General features: G+C 39.2%; 1 protein-coding gene across 1 annotated transcript in view; it reads left to right on the forward strand.

Moving 5' to 3' along the window:
• Positions 1–4,486: 4,486 nt before the first annotated feature.
• The window catches only part of LOC118801036 (scavenger receptor cysteine-rich type 1 protein M130-like), a gene marked incomplete at its 3' end in the record, with an annotated part of 49,584 nt that continues 31,860 nt past the window's right edge, over positions 4,487–22,210 (forward strand). Inside the window, exons 1-2 of the mRNA XM_036561229.1 lie at positions 4,487–4,769; positions 5,051–5,353. Coding sequence (XP_036417122.1) covers positions 4,493–4,769; positions 5,051–5,353 — 580 coding nt within the window. The remainder of the gene's footprint in view (positions 4,770–5,050; positions 5,354–22,210) is intronic.

The raw sequence follows: 22,210 nt of genomic DNA on the forward strand, positions 1-22,210 counted from the left end.
CTTTCTCTCTCTCTCTCAGTTTCTTCAGTCTCTCTGGGGGGAGCGGAGGTGAAGCTTGTTCTGCTGCTGAGTTTAACAGACTGTGTGCAGGTCAGAGGGAGATGGACAGCTGTGTTGTTCTCATTCTTCTGTCCTCCACAATCATCACACTCACCACAGCTGGTAAGAACAAACTCAATGTCAGTATAGTGTATATATAAATTCAGTTAAGTTCACACATCTGAAATATTCAGCATGCTCCAGTTTTAGTATTGTGGTAGATTTTGGGTGTTAAAATAATTTGTTTTAACCGACTATAAACAATCTAATATTTCGTTATTGTTATTTTGTTATATCTTATTAGTTTTCTTTCTTTCTTTCTTACTCTCTGTAAAGTAATTAAAACATTTAAAAATAATTGTTAACTAATGTGAACTAAATGGGCTTATGTTATGAGATTATTAATTATTTAAAAAAATGAAACATTACAACTCTCTCTCTCTCTCTCTCTCTCTCTCTCTCTCTCTCTCTCTCTCTGTTGTACAGACAGTGTGAGGTTGGTGGGTGGGGGCAGTCGCTGTGCTGGGAGAGTGGAGGTTTATCGCAATAATCAGTGGGGAACAGTGTGTAATTATGATAAAGGTGTTTGGGATGCATGGGATATGACAGATGCTGCAGTGGTGTGTAGAGAGCTGGGCTGTGGAAATGCTCGGGATATTCCTCGGTTTGGTCCAGGAACAGGACCAATATTGATGGGATATGTGCAGTGTAGTGGATCAGAGTCTACACTGAATAACTGTGGATTTGCGTCAAATTATAATACTGTGTGTACTTCTCATGATCTAGATGTTGGAGTCATCTGCTCAGGTAGGCTGACATCACTCCTAAAAAACAAACATGTGTCACTAATAATAATAGACAACAATGTAGAATTATCAGTAAAAATAAATATTTGTTTTCACTTTAGCTCTAAATGTACCCTTATAATATGTTTCAAATTTGGATTTTTCATAGTCCAGGTTTTTGCAGAAATAAAACTGAAAAACATCATAAACTCAAACTCTGAAGTGTTTAAAGACAGATGTATAACATGTAAAATAACACCCAGGCTGTTCACTTTAATGGGAATCATGCAGGAAAACTGACAGAGTGAAGAAACAGCACCAGCTACCTACTCTGTGTGTGTGAGTTCTTCTGCACATAAACTGAAATCAAAATTTTAGGAAGGAATTTGAGTTAATATCATCATGTCTTTACTGTCAGTTTTTTTATTAGTTAATCAGGACACCTATTGAGCTATTTCCAACTGGCAGCTTTAATAAAGCATCCCTATTAGTGAATGAGTAAACTTTGCTTCCATCTCTGTACATCTTAGAGCTCATCTTGGAATGTGGTGAGACAAATATTAATGATGAAAGCTTATATCCCATCTAAATACTCTGGTCCTCATTTTATAACATAATTCAAGAATATTAAAAAGTAGGAGAGGAACAAAACTTGCAAGAAGGCTAATACAGACATGTTAAGATCCACTGTTATACACTATTATCAGTTTTATTAGGTGTCTAATATCTGCAAATGGACTATGTTCTGTAAGCTCTGTGCAGTCCTAATGTAATTCAATCACACACAGATCATGAAAACTCCAGACTTATTGGTGGTCCTCATCTGTGCTCTGGGAGAGTGGAGATGCTTTATGGAGAGACCTGGTCCACAGTGTGTGATGCTGGCTTTGACCTGCATGATGCAGAGGTTGTGTGTCGGCAGCTGGGCTGTGGGCTTCCTGTGGAGGTGCTGGGAGCAGCTGCTTTTGGCAGAGGGGAGGGTCAGGTGTGGTCAAAGGAGCTTCAGTGTAGAGGAAACGAATCTGAGATTTACTTCTGTCCAACATCATCTTCACTCAAACACAACTGCTCCCTTGACAGCCATGTGGGACTTATATGTTCTGGTTTGTATAAATGTTTGAACTCTCATTAAACTACAAACCCAATTCTAAAAATGCTGGGACAGTATGTGAAATGCTAATAAAAACATAAAGCAGTGATTAATAAATTCTATTTAACTTATTATTACATTGAAAATTGTACAAAATCACAATATCTTATGCTTGACCTTATGAACTTTGTTTTGTGTAAGTATACGCTAATTCTCAATTAGATGCCTGCAACACATTCCAAAAAAGTTGGAACAGGAGCATTTTTTCCTCTGTGTTACGGGACCTTTCCTTTTAAGAACACTTTATAAACATTTAGGATTGAAAACACCAACTGATCCAGTTTTGAAAGCAGAATTTTTTGCCATTCTTCTGTTGTATAAGTCTTCACCTGTGCAACTGTACAGGCCCTTTGTTGTCGTATTTTGAAATTAATAAGACACATATTTCCAAATGGCAGTTAGTTCTGAACTTCAGGTTTTCCAGTCTAGTACCCACACTCTCTAATTATGCAGGCATGCTGTTGTAACATGCAGAATATGGCTTTGTATTGTCATGTTAAAATAAGCATGGCAAGTCCCTGAAAAAGATGTTGGCCCAATCCCATTTCACCCCTTGCCCGTACCACTTAGCCCTATCTCTTTGTTTTGCGCATTCACATCTAGGGTGTAGGGTGTCCTGATTTTTGTTGAGATAGAGGGGTAGGGCAAGAATTAGTGGCTACATGGCATAAACATAAGCATTAAAAAATTGCTAGTAGTATGCTGATGTCTCGGTAGCTAGTTAGCTAAATTTCCCATTCCATCACGAATCGCAGTCCTGATGCCTGAGGTGCCGGAATGTAACTGCTGCACCATTTAAGGTGGAACAGGAAAATTTGAACAAGAAGCTGGCGAATAGCTGACTTCAACTTCATATCGCGGAAGAAATGAGGGGGACAGTAAATAATTGTCACACCCCCCTCTTTTGGAAGGCATATGATGCCCTAAATTTAACTAAAGACCAGCAGCGAGGTTGCTGAACTTTACCCTCCCCTGCTGTCACTGCAGACTGGCAGGGTCGCCTACAGAGCACCACTAGTTACCTGTTAATGTTCTTTTTTATTTTAGGGTTGTCCCATTTGCCTCGTGTAACACGGTTCCAAGGGGCAAGGTGACACTCAAAAACAAGGGGTAGGGGTAAAAATAAGAAACAGAATTGGTCTGTTGCCGAGAAGGCTGCATATGTTGCTCTAAAATCTGTTAATCGTGCTTTCACAGATGTGCAGATCACCCACTAATACCCCATGCCATGACAGACGCTGGCTTTTTAACTTTTTGAATACAATAAGTGTTTCCACTGTACATTAGTCCATTTCAGATGAGCTTGAGCCCAGAGAAGTCGGCAGCATTTCTGGACACTACTGACTTTTCCACTGTGCATTGTACAGCATTAACTTACATCTGTAGACCCAACAATGGACTGTGTTTATTGACAATTGTTTGTCAAAGCATTCCCAAGCTCACGTGTGATATCCATCACAGAAACATGCTGGGTTTTAATGCAGTGACCTCTGATGGGCTGAAGTTCACTGGCATTCAATTGTGGTCCTGTCCTGTATGCACAGAGATTTCTTTGGATTCCTTGAATCATTTGATGATATAATGCGCTGTAATGGGTGAAATATCTCAAATCCTTGCAGTCTTTGGCTGAGTAATGTTATTTTTAAGCTGTTGGATTTTTTTTTACTGATGCTTTTCTCTCAACCTGTCCTTGCTAATGTTTCTAGTCTTAAATTGCCCCATCCCAATTTTTTTGGAATGTGCTACAGGTATCAAATTCAGAATTAACTTACAAAAAGTAAACTTACAAAAAGCAATGAAGTTGATCAGGTAAAACAATGCATGTCTTATCTTTATACTGTTTTCATTCAAAAACAAGTCAAAGTACATTTATAAATCATTGCTTTCTGTTGTTATTTACTTTTTACCTACTCTCCTAATGTTTTTGGAATTGTTTTTGTAAAATATTTTATTGTGTTTGGTATGTACAATATCATTGGTGATGACTGATTTGTATTTGACCATTATCTTACATGTAATCTGTTGTTTTACTATGCTTGAACTTTTTTGTTGACACACAGGGGCTCAGCTGGTGAACGGCTCTGACTCCTGTTCTGGTCGAGTGGAGCTCCAGTACCTCAGTGAGTGGGGCACAGTGTGTGATGCAAGCTGGGATATGAGAGCTGCCAGTGTCCTCTGTGGTCAGCTGAAGTGTGGGAGTGCTGTTGCTGTGTTGGGGTCAGACTGGTTTGGGGAGGGAAGTGGCCGGATCTGGGCTGATGTGTTTGATTGTCATGGGAACGAAACACACCTGACAAAATGTCCCGTTTCATCATGGAGTCGAACTGCATGCTCTCATAAACAGGATGCTGGAGTCATCTGTAGTGGTGAGCTCCCAAAAATTGCAATAACATTAGTAAACAGGTGGGTATTTTTACTCACACTTCAATGAAATAGAAAACATTGTAGTAATTGATTATTTTCCTCTTCAGGTTCCTCTCTGGCGTTTCATGAGGGGCGAGTGCAGTTGTCTGGAGGGATGGAGTGTGTGGGGGGGGTGGAGGTGTACTTCAGGAAGGACTGGAGGAGAGTTCTGCTGGACTCCTGGAGTGAGTCTGAGGCCTCTGTGGTCTGCAGACAGCTGGGCTGTGGCTCTGTGTTCAGCTTCTCCAGCTCCTCTACATCCAGTCCTGAACACAGACACATGTGTGTGACGGGTTTCAATTGTTCTGGGAGTGAAGCTCATCTGGGGAACTGCAGCAGCGCACAAGCAGTCAACTGCAGCTCCAGAGAACAGCTCTCAATCACCTGCTCTGGTAAGTAATAAAACACTAAAACACTGCTAACAAAATGAAAACTAAAATGTGTCCTTATTTATTTAGATACAACCTAATAATGATCATAAAGGTACTTTCAGTCAGAAGAGTAAGAATAAGAAGAAAGAAGAATAAGATTCCATCATGTGTTCTTTTTCATAGAAGATATGTTCATAAATCAGTCAATCAATGTATCAATTTCACAAATCAGTAAATCAATGTGCTTATATGTGGGGGTACATGTTGATTGAGGTGTTTGTGTGTTTTGGATTTTAATGTAGCCATCAGGCTGGTTGGTTCTGGGGGAGACTGTGCAGGAAGGCTGGAGGTTTTCCACAGCGGCTCGTGGGGGACAGTGAGTGATGACTTGTGGGATATTAAGGATGCGCATGTGGTGTGCAGACAGCTGCAGTGTGGAGTGGCCCTCGCTCTGGTACCAGCCCGTTTTGGACCTGGAACTGGACCCATATGGCTGAATGAGGTGGAGTGTGAGGGGAACGAGACGTCCCTGTGGAACTGCAGATTTCAGCTGTGTGGAGAGGATGAATGTGGACACAAGGATGATGTAGGAGTCGTGTGTTCAGGTAATCCATGCTACTGTGACATTGAACATTTCAGTCCTTTGTACTTTATAGACTCTTTAAATTTATAGTAGTACTAATCACTAATTGCTAATTACACTAGCAATGTTTAGACTTTACAATAAAGTAGTGAATTGCAAAATTATTCTAAAGTATTCAGTCCTGTAGATACAGATCATTTGTGGTGAATTTGCCATTCTGTAGACTGGTAAATATATTAAAAGGTAAAAATGTATTAATTATTGTTTTTGGGGAATAGTAGCCAATATACATGATTATATTCAGGAGTATGCTAATTGTTGACTAAAATCTGTTTTTTCTCCCACCAGAGTTTAAAGAGATCAGACTCACTGAGGGCTGTGAGGGAAATCTGGAAGTGTTCTACAATGGAACCTGGGGTAATGTGTGTGTAAATGGGATGACTGAAGAAACAGTTAGTTTGATCTGTCAGGAGCTGAACTGTGGAAGATCTGGCAGTGAGAGGGATGCTAAAGCGAGAGTGGAATCAGCTCCTAACTGGCTAGATAATCTGAAATGTAGGAAACATGACTCCACTCTGTGGCAATGTCCAGCGTCGCCCTGGAGACAAAACACATGTGATAATCGCAATGATGTGGCTCGCATTACCTGCTCAGGTAAGTCATTGCTTCTACAGTTTGAGAAGGTTGTATTTGTTGCCATGATCAGAAATGTTTCAGGGCAAAAATTATTTTGCTAAAGAAGTTAATGAAGGAAAATAATAAGGCTTCCAAGCTGATATCTGAGAGATAAATTTGGATTTTACATATTTGGTGACAACTGTTTTTTCTTACCACAGATGATGGAAATCCACTACGTACCTATCAGGCATGCTTTTTATCTCCTGACCAGAAGCAGTGCTCAAGTAAGACCACTAATTCTGTCATGTGTTAATGTATGCCTTTTTAGTGTAAAGAAATGCACTGTCACTGTCAGTGAACATCCTCCTTTTATATTTTTAAGCTTGATTGAGAAGTCAAGCTTAACATATTTATCCAAATCTTATTATTGCCTAATACATGAAGAAAAAATAATTGTTATTTTGTGAATTATGAGAGGGGCTCAAGTAATGATAATACGGAAAGGCAGCACAAATGGGTGGACTATATGAAATCAAAGGCTTATCTAACTTCTTCAAAAGTATTTTGCTAAGTAGCCAGTGCACTATACCTGTACCTGAACTGATCCTGAGCACAACAGCATGTGAGAAGTTATCTGGGTGAAACATGAATAGAATCTTTTCCTAAATAGGTAAGGTTTATTTAATGATAATATTAAGATGCATTAGTCTATTTCTGTGAGGTTAATCAGCATTGCTATATCTCCTCATGTGTGATGTAGATCACCTGCCTCTCAGGCTGAAGGGCGGAAAGGGAAGCTGCTCTGGGAGGCTGGAGGTGTATCACAACACTAAGTGGGGCTCCATTTGTGATGATCTGTGGGACATCAGGGATGCTCAGGTGGTCTGCAGGCAGATGGGCTGTGGGCCAGCGCTGAGTGCTGATGGGAGTGCTGTCTTTGGTGCTGGTGAAGGGCCTATCTGGCTGAACAGAGTGAAGTGTAGAGGGAATGAGATTCACCTGTGGGACTGTCCTCATTCCCTGAAGAACCACACTGACTGCTCCCACAGGCAGGACGCTGGAGTCACCTGTGCAGGTCAGAGGACTCTGCTGGATTTTGGAGTTTCTGACTGAATCAACTCACATTCATCCCAGTGTTAATGATCTGGAAGGCAACAATGCAAAGCAGATTTATGCACTTTTCTTAATGTTGTCTAATGCTGGTTTGACATTTACAGCACTTAAATTGGAAGAAGTCATAATCAGAACTGCCAGTTAACACCAACTTAACTTTAGTGAGTGTATGTTTGTGTTTTATTTTATCCTTTGTTGTTTTGTATAGCTTTTGTTTTGTTTCTGTATTTACAGACACATCTGTACCTTCTACTACAGCACCCATAATTACAACCACCACCTCCACCACCACAGGTACTTTTTTTGTCTTAGGTCATTTTTGAAATTATTTCTGAAAAGATTGTTTCAATGATCTACGTTTATGTTCTGTATTTTTACATGCAGTTGGTCAGCCAACACAGAGAACCACTCCTCGTCCTGCTGTTCCGTCCATCTATCCAGTGTCTCTCCTGGTTCTGGGAGTGGTGCTCTTCCTGGCCTTAGTGCTTCTGGTTGTGCTGTTTTACCAGAACAGAGTGCTCAGGAGAGGTAGAGAGATTCAGAGATCAGCTACAATCCACTTTCTGTACATTCTCTAAACATCATTAGTCCTTCAATCTGTCATCAGTCTTCTCTTCTACTGAACTGGCTCCATGTTTCTCTCTGTCTCCCTCACAGTGCTCTCTATGAGGAGGCGTAAGACTCTGACTGAGGCAGTCTATGAGGAGATCGACCGCAGATACATCACTAAAATAAATGACTTGACTCGAAGGGGTGAGTGAAATATGCAGTGTTCTACATGAGGATTATTGTGTCAAATTCAAGTATACTTACATTAGACATAACAAAAGACACCCAGCTATGTATGTTTACACTCCAATATTTAATTTTCTCAAATTAATTACAATATAACAGTTTGACAACAATAACCAATTCAGAATCTTCAATCATTGCTTCAGTATAGTTTTCTCAGTGTATTATTCATAAGAGTAAATGAGTTAACTGAGAGTTTAGTGTGTATTTAATGAAATGTACAGTTAGAGTAGATCTACATGTAGTGTAGTGTGTTAATCCTGCTGATAAGCATCTATTAGGCAGCTGAAGTGTTATTCCTGTAAAACTTCCATTTTTGGACATACAGAAAAACCACACAGCTGCAGGTGTGTGTGTGTGTGACAGAGAGAGAGTGAGAGAACGAGAGAGAGAGAGAGCATGAGGGTGTGGGAGAGGAAGAGAGGGAGAGAGAGATAAAGGGAGAGGAAGAGAGCGGGGGGCTAAGACTGTGTGTGTGTGTGTGTGTGTGTGTGTGTGTGTGTGTGTGTGTGTGTTTTAGTGTATGTGTGTGCTGTGTATATATAGGAGTGTGTGTGTGTGTGTGTGTGTGTGTGTGTGTGTGTGTGTGTTTTAGTGTATGTGTGTGCTGTGTATATATAGGGGTGTGTGTGTGTGTGTGTGTGTGTGTGTGTGTGTGTGTGTGTGTGTGTGTTTGTGTGTGTTGGTGGACGATACAGAGACTAAAGGAGTCATTCAGTGAGCAAGGCAATAAATCAGTGAGTGAGTGAATGAGTGAGGCAGTGAGCGAACGAGTATGTGTCCGAGTGAATGGCCAAGTGACATAGTGATGGGTTACTGGGTGACCAAATGAGGGGCCGAGTAAGTGAGGGATTGAAAGAATCACTATGCTGGTGACCAAGTGTCAGGAGCAGATAGTGTTTGGGTGAAAGTTCAAGTGACCCAGTGAGTGATAAAGAGGTTGAGTGAGCGAGTGAGTGAGTGAGTTAATTAGTGACTGAGTGATCAAAAAACCAATTGAGAGATCAAGTGAGTCACAAACGTATTGACTGACTTTCAGAGTTAGTGACTGAGTGCAGTAGTGACCAAATGAATGAGTGACTGTGAATGAGTTGAGTGACTGATTAAGTGACCAAGTGACAGAAATGAGTGACTGAGCAGAGTGACTGATTGAGTGAACAAGTGACCAAGTGAGTGACCGAGTGACCATATAGTGACCAAGTGTCCAAATGAGTGACCAAGAGAGTGACTGAGTATCCGAATGAGTGACCAAGTGAGTGACTGACTAACTGAGTAAGTGATTTAGTGACCAAGTGAGTGACCAAGTGATCAAGTGAGTGACCAAGTCTCCAAATGAGTGGCCAAGAGAGTGACCAATGAGTGATCAATTGACCTAGTAAGTGACAAAGAGACTGTGACTGAGTGACCCATTGAGTCAGTGACTAACTGAATAAGTGATTGAGTTTGTGAGTTAGTGAGTGAGTGTCTAGGTAAGTAACCGAGTGACTGAATGAATGATGGATTGAGTGATAAAGTGAGTTACAAAGTTATTGACCAAGTATCAGAGTAAGTAACTGAGTGTTTGAGTGAGTGATTGAGTGATAGTCTAATTGACCTAGTGAGTGACCAAGAGACTGAGACCAAGTGAGTCAGTGAACAAGTGAGTGAGAGTAAGTGACCAGGTTTGGGACAGAGTTCCCAAGTGAGTTAGTGACCAAGTGAGTGACCAAGGATCCGAATGAGTGACCAAATAAGAGAGTGAATGAGTATATTAATGAGTAAGTGATTGAGTGAGTGACCAATCGACCCACTCACTGACCAAAACTGAGTGACTTATTGAGTGACAGAGTGACTAAGTTAGTGACTGAGTGACTGAGTGACCTATTGAGTGATATAGTGAGTTAGTGACTGAGTGACTGAGTAACCTATTGAGTGACTTAGTGAGTTAGTGACTATGTGAATAATGATTGACTCAGTGACCGATTGAGTGACCAAGTGATTCAATGAATGACAATGAGAGTCAGTGATTAAGTAAGTTTGTGGCTGATTGAGTGACACAGTTAGTGTAGTGGCTGAGTGTCAGGCTTAGTAAGTGACTAAGTGACTAAAAGGGTGAGTGACTAAGTGCTTGACTGACAGATCAAGTGACCTAGTGAGTAACCAAGCAGTTGAGTGAGTTACTGACTGAGTGAGGTAGTGACCAAGTGAATGAGTGACTGAGTGAAGTGACTGATTGAGTGATCAAGTGACCAAGTGAGTGACCAAGTGATCAAGTGAGTGACCAAGTATCCAAATGAGTGACCAAGAGTGTGACTGAGTATTTTAATGATTGACCAAGTGACTGAGTAGAGTGACTGATTAAGTGATAGAGAAACCAAGGGAATGACCGAGTGACAAAGTGAGTGACCGTGTGTCCAAATGAGTGACCAAGAGAGTTACTCATTGAGTAACTGAGTAAGTGATCACATGAATGACCAATTTACCAATTGAGTGATGAAGAGACTGAGTGACTCAGTGGCCTAATGAGTCAGTGACCAGCTGAGTAAGTGACTGACCGAGTTTGTGAGTTAGTGAGTGAGTGAATGGCCAAGTGGCTGAATGAATGATTGAATCAGTGACTGGAATAGTAGTCGAATGAGTGGCTGAGTGACAGAGATTCTCAATGAGTGACCAAATGACTAAATAAGTTTCTGAGTCTATGATCAAGTGAGTGAGTGATCAAATGAGTCAATGAGTGAGTGAGTTTTGTTGTTTCTGAGAGCTCCCTCTACTGTCTGCACTGATATTATTTCCTATAACCAATCCATTTCACAATGATCCACAGCACTCAGAGGATTGTGGGTGGTTCTTCATTCAGAATGATGTCTGTTCTGCTCTCCTCTAACAGGAAGTATCCTCTCTGAAGAACAGCATTCAGGATATGAGAATGTGGCTGAGGAGCTTCTCTCAGGTAAGAGGACCAGAACATGTGTGTGTCAAAGACAATTAGAGAATAATATAATAATAATAGAAATCCATGTTTTTAGGCACAGTTATGCAAAAAATGTTTACAGTCAGGGACGCCAACTGGGGTCAAATACTTGGCGAGACAAAAAAAGAAAAAGAATTATGAATCTACGTCCTAATCCGATGATAGACATTTTATTTGGGGAAAGGACATTGAATTGACATTGAAGTTGGGATGCTGTGCAAAATGTAAATAAAAAAGAATGTAATGATATACGTATCATGTAAACCCTATATTTATTGAAAATAGTGCAAATACAACATATCAAATATGGAAACTGAGAAATGTAATTGTTTTTTGAAAAATATATGCTCATTTTCAATTTGATGCCAGCAACACGTTCCAAAAACAGGGACAAGAGCATGTTTACCACTGTGTTGCATCAGCTCTTCTTTTAACAACACTCTGTAAGGGTTTGGGAACAGAGGAGGCCAATTGCTGTAGTTTAGAAGTGAAATGTTTCCAGTCTTGCTTGATATAGGATTTCAGCTGCTCAACAGTTCAGGGGCTCCTCTGTCGTATTTTCCGTTTCATAATGCACCAAATGTTTTCAGTGGTGACATGTCTGGACTGCAGGCAGGCCAGTTTAGCACCCGCTGCCATGCTGTTGTAATACATGCAGAATGTGGTTTGGCATTGTTTTGCTGAAATAAACAAGGCCTTCCCTAAAAGCCATGTCGTCTTTTTAATGACGTCTTTTTTAGAGAATAATAAAATTTGTCAATTTTTAATGTCATTTCAATTTGATATGCTGTCTTTGTGCTATTTTCAATTAAATATAGGCTTTAAATGATTTGCATATTATTGAATTCTGTTTTTATTTACATTTTGCACAGCATCCCAACATTTTTGGAAACAGGGTTGAATGTAAATTTTGAAGAACTTTTTTTCATTTTTGTTATCAATCACTTCCGTGGTGAAGTAATGTGATCACTTTAATCTGGTGTCCTCTCATAATATTATGTGCAGATCACATTCTGGGTAAATGGAATCTGATCTTCTCATAATGTGGCAACTTGTAGGGATATGTCTGTGCATGCCAAGACCAAAGACTGCCCATAAAACATCAAGACCCACCCCTGACCCTTGCAACACCTATAGGATCACAATGAGCAACAGAGTGTCACTTTACTGTAACCAGTCACTGGCTTGCTCCTACTCTACAGAAAGGTGTTGGTCCCAGTTTAAAGACAGATCTAAGTGGTTTCCAGAAGACGCAGAAGTGCTCGACTCTGATCTTAGTAGCAGTTTTGGATTTAATGTTTGCCACTTCATTCTTTGCATGTGTCTTCTTACTGTGTGTCCAAAGAAACAACCACTCTCTGGAAGACGTGCATGTGTGTGTGTGTTTGTGTGTGGTACAATAAACATCTGGTTTTGGACATTGTTTTCAACTATCCCTGTCTTTGACCGGACAGCTGTAGTGATTACCATTTTAAGGGAACTACCTAGAGATATTACTAGAGGATCTATCCACCTCTTTTACAACCTCTTGTTGTTTATATTGGCCCTTGCAGAGTGGCAGAGCCTCCCAGACCTGCACTGAAGTAAATGATTTAATTCATCCCTGTGACCCAGATAAACATTCCATGCTGCAAACAGATTTCCTGGTTGGTCCACTGGACTGAAACTCAATCACAAGTCAGAACGCTGTTGAGGGTAAACAAATGTACCTGCTCTTTTAAGAAATTTGCATCAATGTTGTGGACTAGTTTGTTCTGCGATTCTGTAAAGCTTAAGTTTGCGGTGTAACTAATAGCTATTTGAATTTATTGGGTCGCTTATTTAGGCTGCTTTAGCCTGCTTGTTTTCACCATTTCCTCTGTAAGCCTCTTTCCAAACTCCTGCTGGCCGGAGGTCTACCTGATATGGTCATTCTTCATGCTGTGTCTGACTTACTCAATGTCGTGTTGTTGTCACTGATGCCTGCTCTGGTCTTTCTGCTGCTCTCCCTGCCTTAGGCATTTCATATATACACATGGAGGGGCAGAGAGGTCTCAGAACAGAGCCATACTGCCAAATCTAACTTACTGCAAATGGAAATGAAATATTTTCTTTGACAAAGTGAGCCTGACTGAATTACATTTTTATTGGGCAGTAAAATGTGGCTGATTTGACTGTTTATCTATTTGGATAAAGGATAGGCTACCTGTTGATCTTTCTTTTCACTCTCTTTTTGTCTGTGAGTTGCCCACTATTCAACACTTGGATCAATATATATTCATAATATCGGTTCTATTTTCAAACCTTTTTCCACAACCACAGTACATTTAGAAAGTTGTCCAAACAGAAAACGCACCTGCAGCCCCCCATTCTTGGTGCCTATGTTTATAGTAATTCCAGTATTTGTAGCACTGAAATAAAAAATGTATACACGATAATATCAGGATCTTGGAAGCAAAAGTATACTTGAGTGACTTTTAAAACATCTATATTTAATAATACAATGTAGTATACAAAAGTAAAAAGTAAATATTTTAACAAAAAATTAAGAGTCAGCGTTTTTTTTACACTAACCTAACTAATGCTGCAAATAATTTTGAACATGACTTGTTTTACAGTTTTTTATGATTGCTTAGGCATAATTTTGAAAACAGGTCTCATTTTGTCCAAACACTACACACAATTCACACAGCCACACACACAAGTAGCAGAACACCTCAGGTTAAATGCAAAATGAAACACTTCATTCAAAAGTTTACAATAATTTATAAAAAACCCATTTTTGTCACCATATGATGCACACAGAGTTCATATAATCTGATTCTGTTTGAACCAGTTACACACTGCTGTGTTCAGTCTAAAACACTTTAAACATTTCCACTTTTCTAATAATGTAGTCTGGGTTTGATTTTATTCAGAGATATTGTTAGAGTAAAATACATGAATAACCAAACATAGCACACAAGACCAGAACTGCACACTGACAGTGTTGGGCAACTGAAAAAGTAGTGATGACTGAATACTGAATACACTTTCCAAAATGTGTACAGTAATGTATTACATTACAATATATAAAAAAACTAACATATTCAGAATACATTTAGAATCCATTTAGAATGCATATTGATATAGTACATGGGGAAAACATTGTACTTTTTTTTACTAATTCACTTTGGTCCTTGCTGCCACTTGTTAGCAGTTTTCGTCCTGTAATCTTCGTGCAAAATCCACTTACAATTTAAATGAAGAATACAAATTCTTAACATTTTTTTTCTTTCTACTACTACTCCCACAATCCCCTGAGCAGGATTCCAGTACAACACCAATGCTAAGCTTATCACTTGCAAACATGTCCACTACTGAGGATATTATTAGTTTGATCATCCCTCAAAAGAGTTCAGTAACACTGAGATTAATAACTGAACACATTGATTTATCAGTCTACTCAGGCTTTAGCAGAGCTCAGTAACACTGAGATTAATAACTGAACACATTGATTTATCAGTCTACTCAAGCTTTAGCAAAGCTCAGTAACGCTGAGATTAATAACTGAACACATTGATTTATCAGTCTACTCAGACTTTAGCAGAGCTCAGTAACACTGATCATCATGTTGATTTATCAGTCTACTCAAGCTTTAGCAAAGCTCAGTAACGCTGAGATTAATAACTGAACACATTGATTTATCAGTCTACTCAGGCTTTAGCAGAGCTCAGTAACACTGAGATTAATAACTGAACACATTGATTTATCAGTCTACTCAAGCTTTAGCAAAGCTCAGTAACGCTGAGATTAATAACTGAACACATTGATTTATCAGTCTACTCAGACTTTAGCAGAGCTCAGTAACACTGATCATCATGTTGATTTATCAGTCTACTCAGGCTTTAGCAGAGCTCAGTAACACTGAGATTATTAAATGATCATCACATTGATTTATCAGTCTACTCAGGCTATAGCAGAGCTGACTAACACTGAGACTATTAAATGATCATAACATTGATTTGTCAGTCTACTCAGACTTCAGCCAGAATAACTTTTGGTAAAGAAACTGTTAATTGAGGTCCTCTTAAGGGTTCATCTAATGAGCATATTTGCTACATTCAATGTGCTGATTTAAAAACAAACATCAGTGCTGTTTCTTTTGAAGATTGTACTTTTTTTTATTTACAGGGAAAGTATTGTAAAATTATTTTTCTAAACATGTAAAGAGTAGCTGTATTCTGAATACTGCCCTCACAAAACTTGGACTGAATACAGATACTTTATGTCTGTATTCTAAATATGTATTCCCAGTACTTGTTTTCCATTACATCCCAACTCTGCACACTGATGAAAATTTTTATTCCTCTCCACACTGGAATATCAGTCAATATATCCATGCATTTCTAAAAGTTGCATTTTGCACCAAAACTCAGAACAGAACATACTCTAAATAGGATATATTACATAAACACAGAAAAAAAAAACATATGTGGAGACAAAAAGGAAAGCATGAATACAAAAAACAATCACCTGTTACTTTTTACAGTGCTTATACTTGATTGGTGAGTTTACAATTAAGCACCTAAGTGTCTGTATGCCTGTTGGCCATGTTTGATCAGTTGGTTCACAGGTGTGGTATTTTGAAAGGCAGAGCCTTGAAATGGCAAAGAAGTGACATCATGTTAGATTTCTGTGTCTAATGTAGAGAAGTGTGTTTAGTGGTCTGTAAAACACTGTGTGAGGCTGAGAATGACCTTATAGTTGTGAAGTTTTGCTCTTTCAGTGTCAGGTTTCACCCCCTGTGTGTTATTTCTAAATTTATTGCGTAAGCAATCGTAAAAAAATTCAAGATGAAAATGATTCCAAACCTCAGGCTTAAGTATTTGTCAGTAGTAGGACAGACTGTGTCAGAGGGGCCCAAACAGAAGGCCTAAGCATAAATACCAAACTGAACTGAAAATTCCAGTAAAATTCAACCAAAACATTTATGAACCATGTCATCAGTCATGGCTTATGAAACTGAAAGACATTCTAACCCAAAGTCTAAATCAACACAATCACCTTTACACAAGAACAGACTTACATATTTCACATCCCTCCACTGACAAATACTGTCTTCAGCCTCTGGTTTGTCTTTATTTGAGTCAGTGTTGCTTTTCTTTATTCTCACCTTTTCCAATGAGTATCGAAAAAAGCAAAAAATACAATATCTGACAAATACTTTTCAAAAGTCTCCTTCATCCATGTTTACAATCATCAACTGATCATTAACAATAGTAGACTATGTAGTTCACATGGTTGCTGTGAGAGCACTCTGTTACTATGAGAGCATTTTTATCAGTTGTGAGTACGTTTTCCTTTTGTTTTATACAGCCATTTTGGTTTTATGTGAGATTTATGTTAAATGCTTTGTATGAAGTGTGTGAAAAGTGAGTAAAAACATAGAGAATGTGTTAACACGTTTGCAAATGTAAACTGCTACTTTGTTAAGAAAATAACAGTAAAGGTTAAGTTGACCTCAGAAATCGAGAAAAAACGGTTATACAACCCCATTTCCAAAAAAGTTGGGATGCTGTGAAAAATGTAAATAAAAATAAAATGCAACAATATGCAAATAATTTAAACCCTATATTTTATTAAAAATGCTTCAAAGACAACGTATCAAACGTTGAAACTGAGAAACTTTGTTGTTTTTTGAAAAATATATGCTCATTTTCAATGTGATGGCAACAGCACATTCCAAAAAGTTGGGAGGGGGGCAACAAAAGGCTGGTAAAAGTTGTGTAACTTTAAAAAAAAACACCTGGTGGTTAATTGGCAACAAGTCAGTAAGGTGATTGGGTAGAAAAAAAAGCATCCCAGAGAGGCTGAGTCTTTCAGAAGTAAAGATGGGGAGGGGTTCACCACTCTGTGAAAGACTGCACGATCAAATAGTGCAACAATTCAAAAATAACATTTCTCAATATAAAATAGCGAAGAACTTCTTCTTTTCATCATCTACGGTACATAATATCATTAAAAGATTCAGAGAATCTGGAGAAATCGCTGTATGCAAGGGACAAGACCAAAAACCAGTATTTCAGTATTTCAGGCGGCACTGCATAAAAATGGACATGATTCTGTAGTGGAAATCACTGCATGGGCTCAGAAACACTTCTGAAAAACACTGTCTGTGAAAACAGTTTGGCACTGCATCCACAAATGCAAGTTAAAACTCTTAAACACAAAGAAGAAACTGCATATAAACAGGATCCAAGAATGCCGCCACCTTCTCTGGGCCTGAGCTCATTTAAAATGGACTGAGGTGATGTGGAAAAGTGTCCTGTGGGCCAACAAATCAAAATTTGGCATTTTTTTTGGAAATCATGGACACTGTGTCCTCCAGGCTAAAGATCACTCAGCTTGTTATCAGTGCACAGTTCAAAAGCCAGTATTCATGATGGTATAGGGGTGCATTAGTGCACATGGCATGGGTGATGTGCACATCTGTGAAGGCACCATTAATGCTGAACAATATAAACATGTTTTGGCAACATATGCTGCCACCCAGACAATGACTTTGTCAGGGAAGGCCTTGACTATTTCAGCAAGACAATGCCAAACCACATTCTGTATGTATTACAACAGCATGGCTCTGTAGTAAAAGAGTCCAGTGCCTGCAGTCCAGATCTGTCACCCACTGATAACATTTGGCGCATTATGAAATGAAAAATATGACAAAGGAGATCCTGAACTGTTGAGCAGCTGAAATCATATATCAAAAAAGAATGGGAAAACATTTCACTTTCAAAACTACAGCAGTCGGTCTCCTCAGTTCCCAAACACTTACAGAGTGTTGTTAAAAGAAGAGGTGATGAAACACAGTGGTAAACATGCCCCTGTCCCAACTTTTTTGGAATGTGTTGTTGGCATCAAATTCAAAATGGGCATATATTTTTCAAAAAAACAATAAAATTTCTCAGTTTCAACATTTGATATGTTGTCTTTGTACAATTTTTGGGACTTTAACTTACATATCGATAGTCCTTCAGACAGTAACGCATTACAATTCATTAGACTTCTAGAGACATTTGATTTGAAGCAGCACGTGGGCAGCTCTACCCACAAGCTAGGTCACATCCTGGCTCTGGTCATCACTGAAGGTTTAAACACAAAACAAAAGTTACTGAGAAGTTCAAAACCGTATATAATAGTTCCGCGAACACAGATCTGACTCCATCTTGTAATGATCTAGTCTCCACTCTAAATGCTAGATTAAGAGAAGCCCTTGACATTCTCATGTGAAAAGGAAGAAAAGCTTGCGCACTCTTAAAAATCCATGGATGAATGCAGAAATACGCCAGCTTAAGAGAAATTGTCATAAATTCTCAAAGATCTCACCCTATAATAATGCTATGAAAATATCCAGACATTCATACCTCTCCAGTGTAATTAATAGACACAAAGATAATACCAAAATCCTTTTTTCCACCATAGACCAACTAATTAACCCTAACTTGTCTGCTAGTGCATCTCACGATGATTTATTTTCTAAAGTCTGTGAAGAGTTTGCAATTCATTTTTAAAATAAAACAGACCTGATACTACAGGGTGTAGCTCAGCTGACTGAAACAAGCTCCTATAATGTTCCTGATAAGCCACCTACATCAGTAATGACCTCTGTCTCTGTTATCAATTATCAGAAGCTTACAACTACTTTAAACAAACTAAGTTCGTCCACATGTGATCTTGACCCTTTTCCTACTTCATTCCTTAAGATGGTTTTTGATTGTGTTCACAATGATGTTTTAACTATTGTAAATCATTCTTTGTCAACAGGTGTTTTTCCAGATGCTTTTAAAACTGCCCTGGTGAAGCCTCTGCTAAAAAACAGTAGCATGGATCCTTCTGTACTAAATAATTTTAGACCAATTTCAAACCCACCTTTTTTTAAGTAAAGTCTTAGAAAAAGTTGTTTTCAAACAATTAATTGCATATCTAATATCAAACAATGTATATGAGACGTTTCAGTAAGTTTTTCGGTCTAACCATAGTATAGAGACAGCACTGGTTCACATTATGAATGACCTCAGGCTCAGCACTGATGCACAAAATCCTTCTATTCTGGTTTTCTTAGATCTTAGTGCAGTTTTTGATACTGTTGACCACAAGATCTTAATCCGGCATCTTAAATGCTGGGTCGGCCTCTCGGGCACAGTTTTAGAATGGTTTAAATCATATTTAGGTAACAGGCAGTTCATGGTTTCACTTGGAAATCATTCATCAGAAAGATTTACCATTTCTTGTGGAGTCCCTCAAGGTTCAGTCTTAGGACCTTTGCTTTTCTCTTTGTACATGCTACCTCTAGGTGATGTCATTAGAAAGCATAATATAAATTTTCATAGCTATGCTGACGACACCCAGCTGTACAATTATATTCCTTCTGAAGACCAAGACTCTATAGACAGACTAACCAGCTGTGTGTCAGATATTTTTCAGTGGATGTTGTGAAATGTTCTACAATTAAATCATGGAAAAAACTGAAATACTGATCGTTGGTACAGAAACTGATTTATATGAAATTTGGTTCTTTAGCTTCATATACCAAACCTGAAGTACGATCCTGGATGTGATCTTAGACTCTGAGCTCTGTTTTATCCCACATGTAAACATAGTCACTAAAGTAGCTTTTTATATTTTGAGAAATATCGCTAAAGTTTGGCCTTTTCTCTCTCAGAGTGACGCAGAGAAACTTGTTCATGCATTTGTTACAAGCAGACTTGACTACTGTAATGCTCTTCTTACTGGACTTCCTAAGAAAACTATACATCCCTTACAACTCGTACAAAATGCAGCAGCGTGCATCCTAACAAAAACAAAAAAGAGAGATCAGATCACTCCTGTTTTAAAAGAACTGCACTGGCTACCTGTATTGTTCAGGATAGATTTTAAAGTTCTGCTACTAGTTTTTAAAGCTCAAAATGACAGAGTGATTGAGTCAGTGAGTAAATAAATGAATTAGTGACTGAGTCAGTAAGTGACCGAGTGACGGACTGAGTGAGTGATTGAGGGAACAAGTAAGTGACGGAGTTAGTGATTGCCTACATGACAAAGTGAGAGAATGTCCAAGCAATGAGTAAAAGACTAAGTGACCGAATGAATGTAAGAGCGGCTGATTGAGTGGCTGAATGAGTGAATGACCAAATGATGGGTAAGTGATCAAGTTAGTGATCAAGTGAGTGACCATTTGAATGAGCAAGTGACCGTTTAACCAAGTGAGCAACCAAGTGATTGAGTAAGTGAATGATTGAATAAGAGAGTGATGAAGTGAACTACCAAGTGAATGACTGAGAGAGAGATGAGTGAGTTATAAAGTGAGTGATTCACTGAGTTTGTGACTGAATGAATAAATGATTGAGTAAGTGACCAAATTACTGAGTGACTGAGAGACCAGGTGAGTGACCGAGTGACTGAGTGAGCAGGTGAGTGACTGAGAGACTGAGTGACCAAATAATTGACCAAATGAATTAGTGTAACCAAGTGACAAAGTGACTGAGTGAGTGACAGCATTAATGACCGAGCAAGTTACCTGTGAGTGAACAAGTGACTAGTGAGCACAGAGTAAGTGAGTGAGTAACCAAGCAATTAAGTGAACTTATTGAATTGAAGGAGTGGCCGGGCGAGTGCTCAAGTGGACGAGTATGTGCGGGAATTCGAAATCCTCTGCGAATAAATTCAGAAACCTATTGAGATGTCACTGGATGAGCTGTGGGGGTCTACCGAAACCTCAACCAAGTCAAACAAGAACACCAAAACTCGAGCAGCAGCTAAGCAGCAAGGTCTAACCAAAGATGGCGAACGAGGCGTTGCAGATTCTCTGGTTCCTCAGATTGTACAAGAAGTCTCTGCGAAAATAGCAAACCTCTTAGATGAAAAGCTTGAGCGAGTCTTCGCATCTGTTGACCAACTACAGGCTGATGTTAGAGACTTTACCAAAAGAGTTAATGAAGCCGAATCTAGGATCAGCTCCATTGAAGGCCGAGACCAAGGCTATGCCCAAGCCATCACTAAAGTCGAAAACGCTATCGTGGCTCTTCAAGAGAAAGTGGATGACCTCGAGAACAGGGGCAGACGGAAAAACGTGAAAATCGTCGGTCTCCTGCTGATTTCCTTCAAACGTGGATTCCTGAGGTACTGGGTATGGAGACGAAGAAGGGCATTTTGAAATTAGAGCGCGCCCATCGTACGCCTCTTCCGTTGCTCGTCAGATTCCACGCTTTCGCTGATAAAGAAGCCGTCGTTCGTGTTGCGCGCGAGAACCAAAATATAGAATTCAACGGGAAAAAGGTCCTGTTCTTTCAGGACTTCTCCGCGCAAGTTTCGAGGAAACGGAAGGAATATGACCAAATTCGAAAGCAACTACACCAGAGAGGCACTTGATTCGCCATGCTGTACCCTGCCACATTAAGGATCACACACGAGGGTAAAACAACACGCTGCCGCTCTCCGCGGGAAGCTCAGGATTTCCTCGATGCGACCAAGTAAGACTGGCAAATGACTTAAATCAGTTGTTTCACTAATAAGACTGTTCCGAAGAGAAGTGGCTTGATCACTCTCATAGTCTCATCCATGTTCAAAATGGACAGAGGGTTTTGAGAGTTTAATCATTTATTCATTTCATTTTTCTGGGGGAAATTGTATGTCTACGAGGGGCACCAGAGTCGCTATATTGGCAATGAGCTCACATTCAAGCGACAAGAGGGTTAAAGGCGCACATGGTCAAAGTTGTCGGAGTGAAGGGTTTGCTTTAAGCAGTTTAAAAGACTCGATGTTCAGCGGTCTGTTAGGTAGTTTTGTTCTATTAAATTTGTATAAAATCCCTCCAGTCTGTTCGAAACTTAATGGCAGCCCCAGATACTATGCGTTTCCATTACTAAAACTAAAATGCACATTGGTCATACGAAGATTTGCTCATGGAACATCAGAGGAATTCATCATCCTATTAAAAGAAAGAAGATCCTGGACTACTTGAAACACCAACGTGTGCAAATTGCATTTCTACAAGAATCACACCTCAGTGACAAGGAGCATGAGAAAATGAAACGAGACTGGGTGGGACAAATTATATATTCATCTTATAACACTAAAAGCAGAGGGGTCATCATACTCCTACATAAAAATCTGCTGTTTACAATTAAGGAGACTATAAAAGATCCGTGTGGACGTTTTGTTTTGGTTAAGGGATCGTTATATAATGAACCTTTGATTTTGGCTAATGTTTATGCTCCCAGTGTTTTTGATGTCAACTTTTTCATGAAGGTATATACCAAGTTAAGGGACTGGTCTTGTAGCAACATCATTCTGGGTGGGGACCTAAACAGTGTATGGGACAATGCATTAGATAGATCTCGGCCGTCTCAGAAATATGTTGTGAATTTGGTCTAATAGATGTATGGAGGCTTT

This window comes from Colossoma macropomum, unplaced genomic scaffold (genome assembly GCF_904425465.1).
Source record: "Colossoma macropomum unplaced genomic scaffold, Colossoma_macropomum, whole genome shotgun sequence".
Taxonomy (NCBI): Eukaryota; Metazoa; Chordata; class Actinopteri; order Characiformes; family Serrasalmidae; genus Colossoma; species Colossoma macropomum.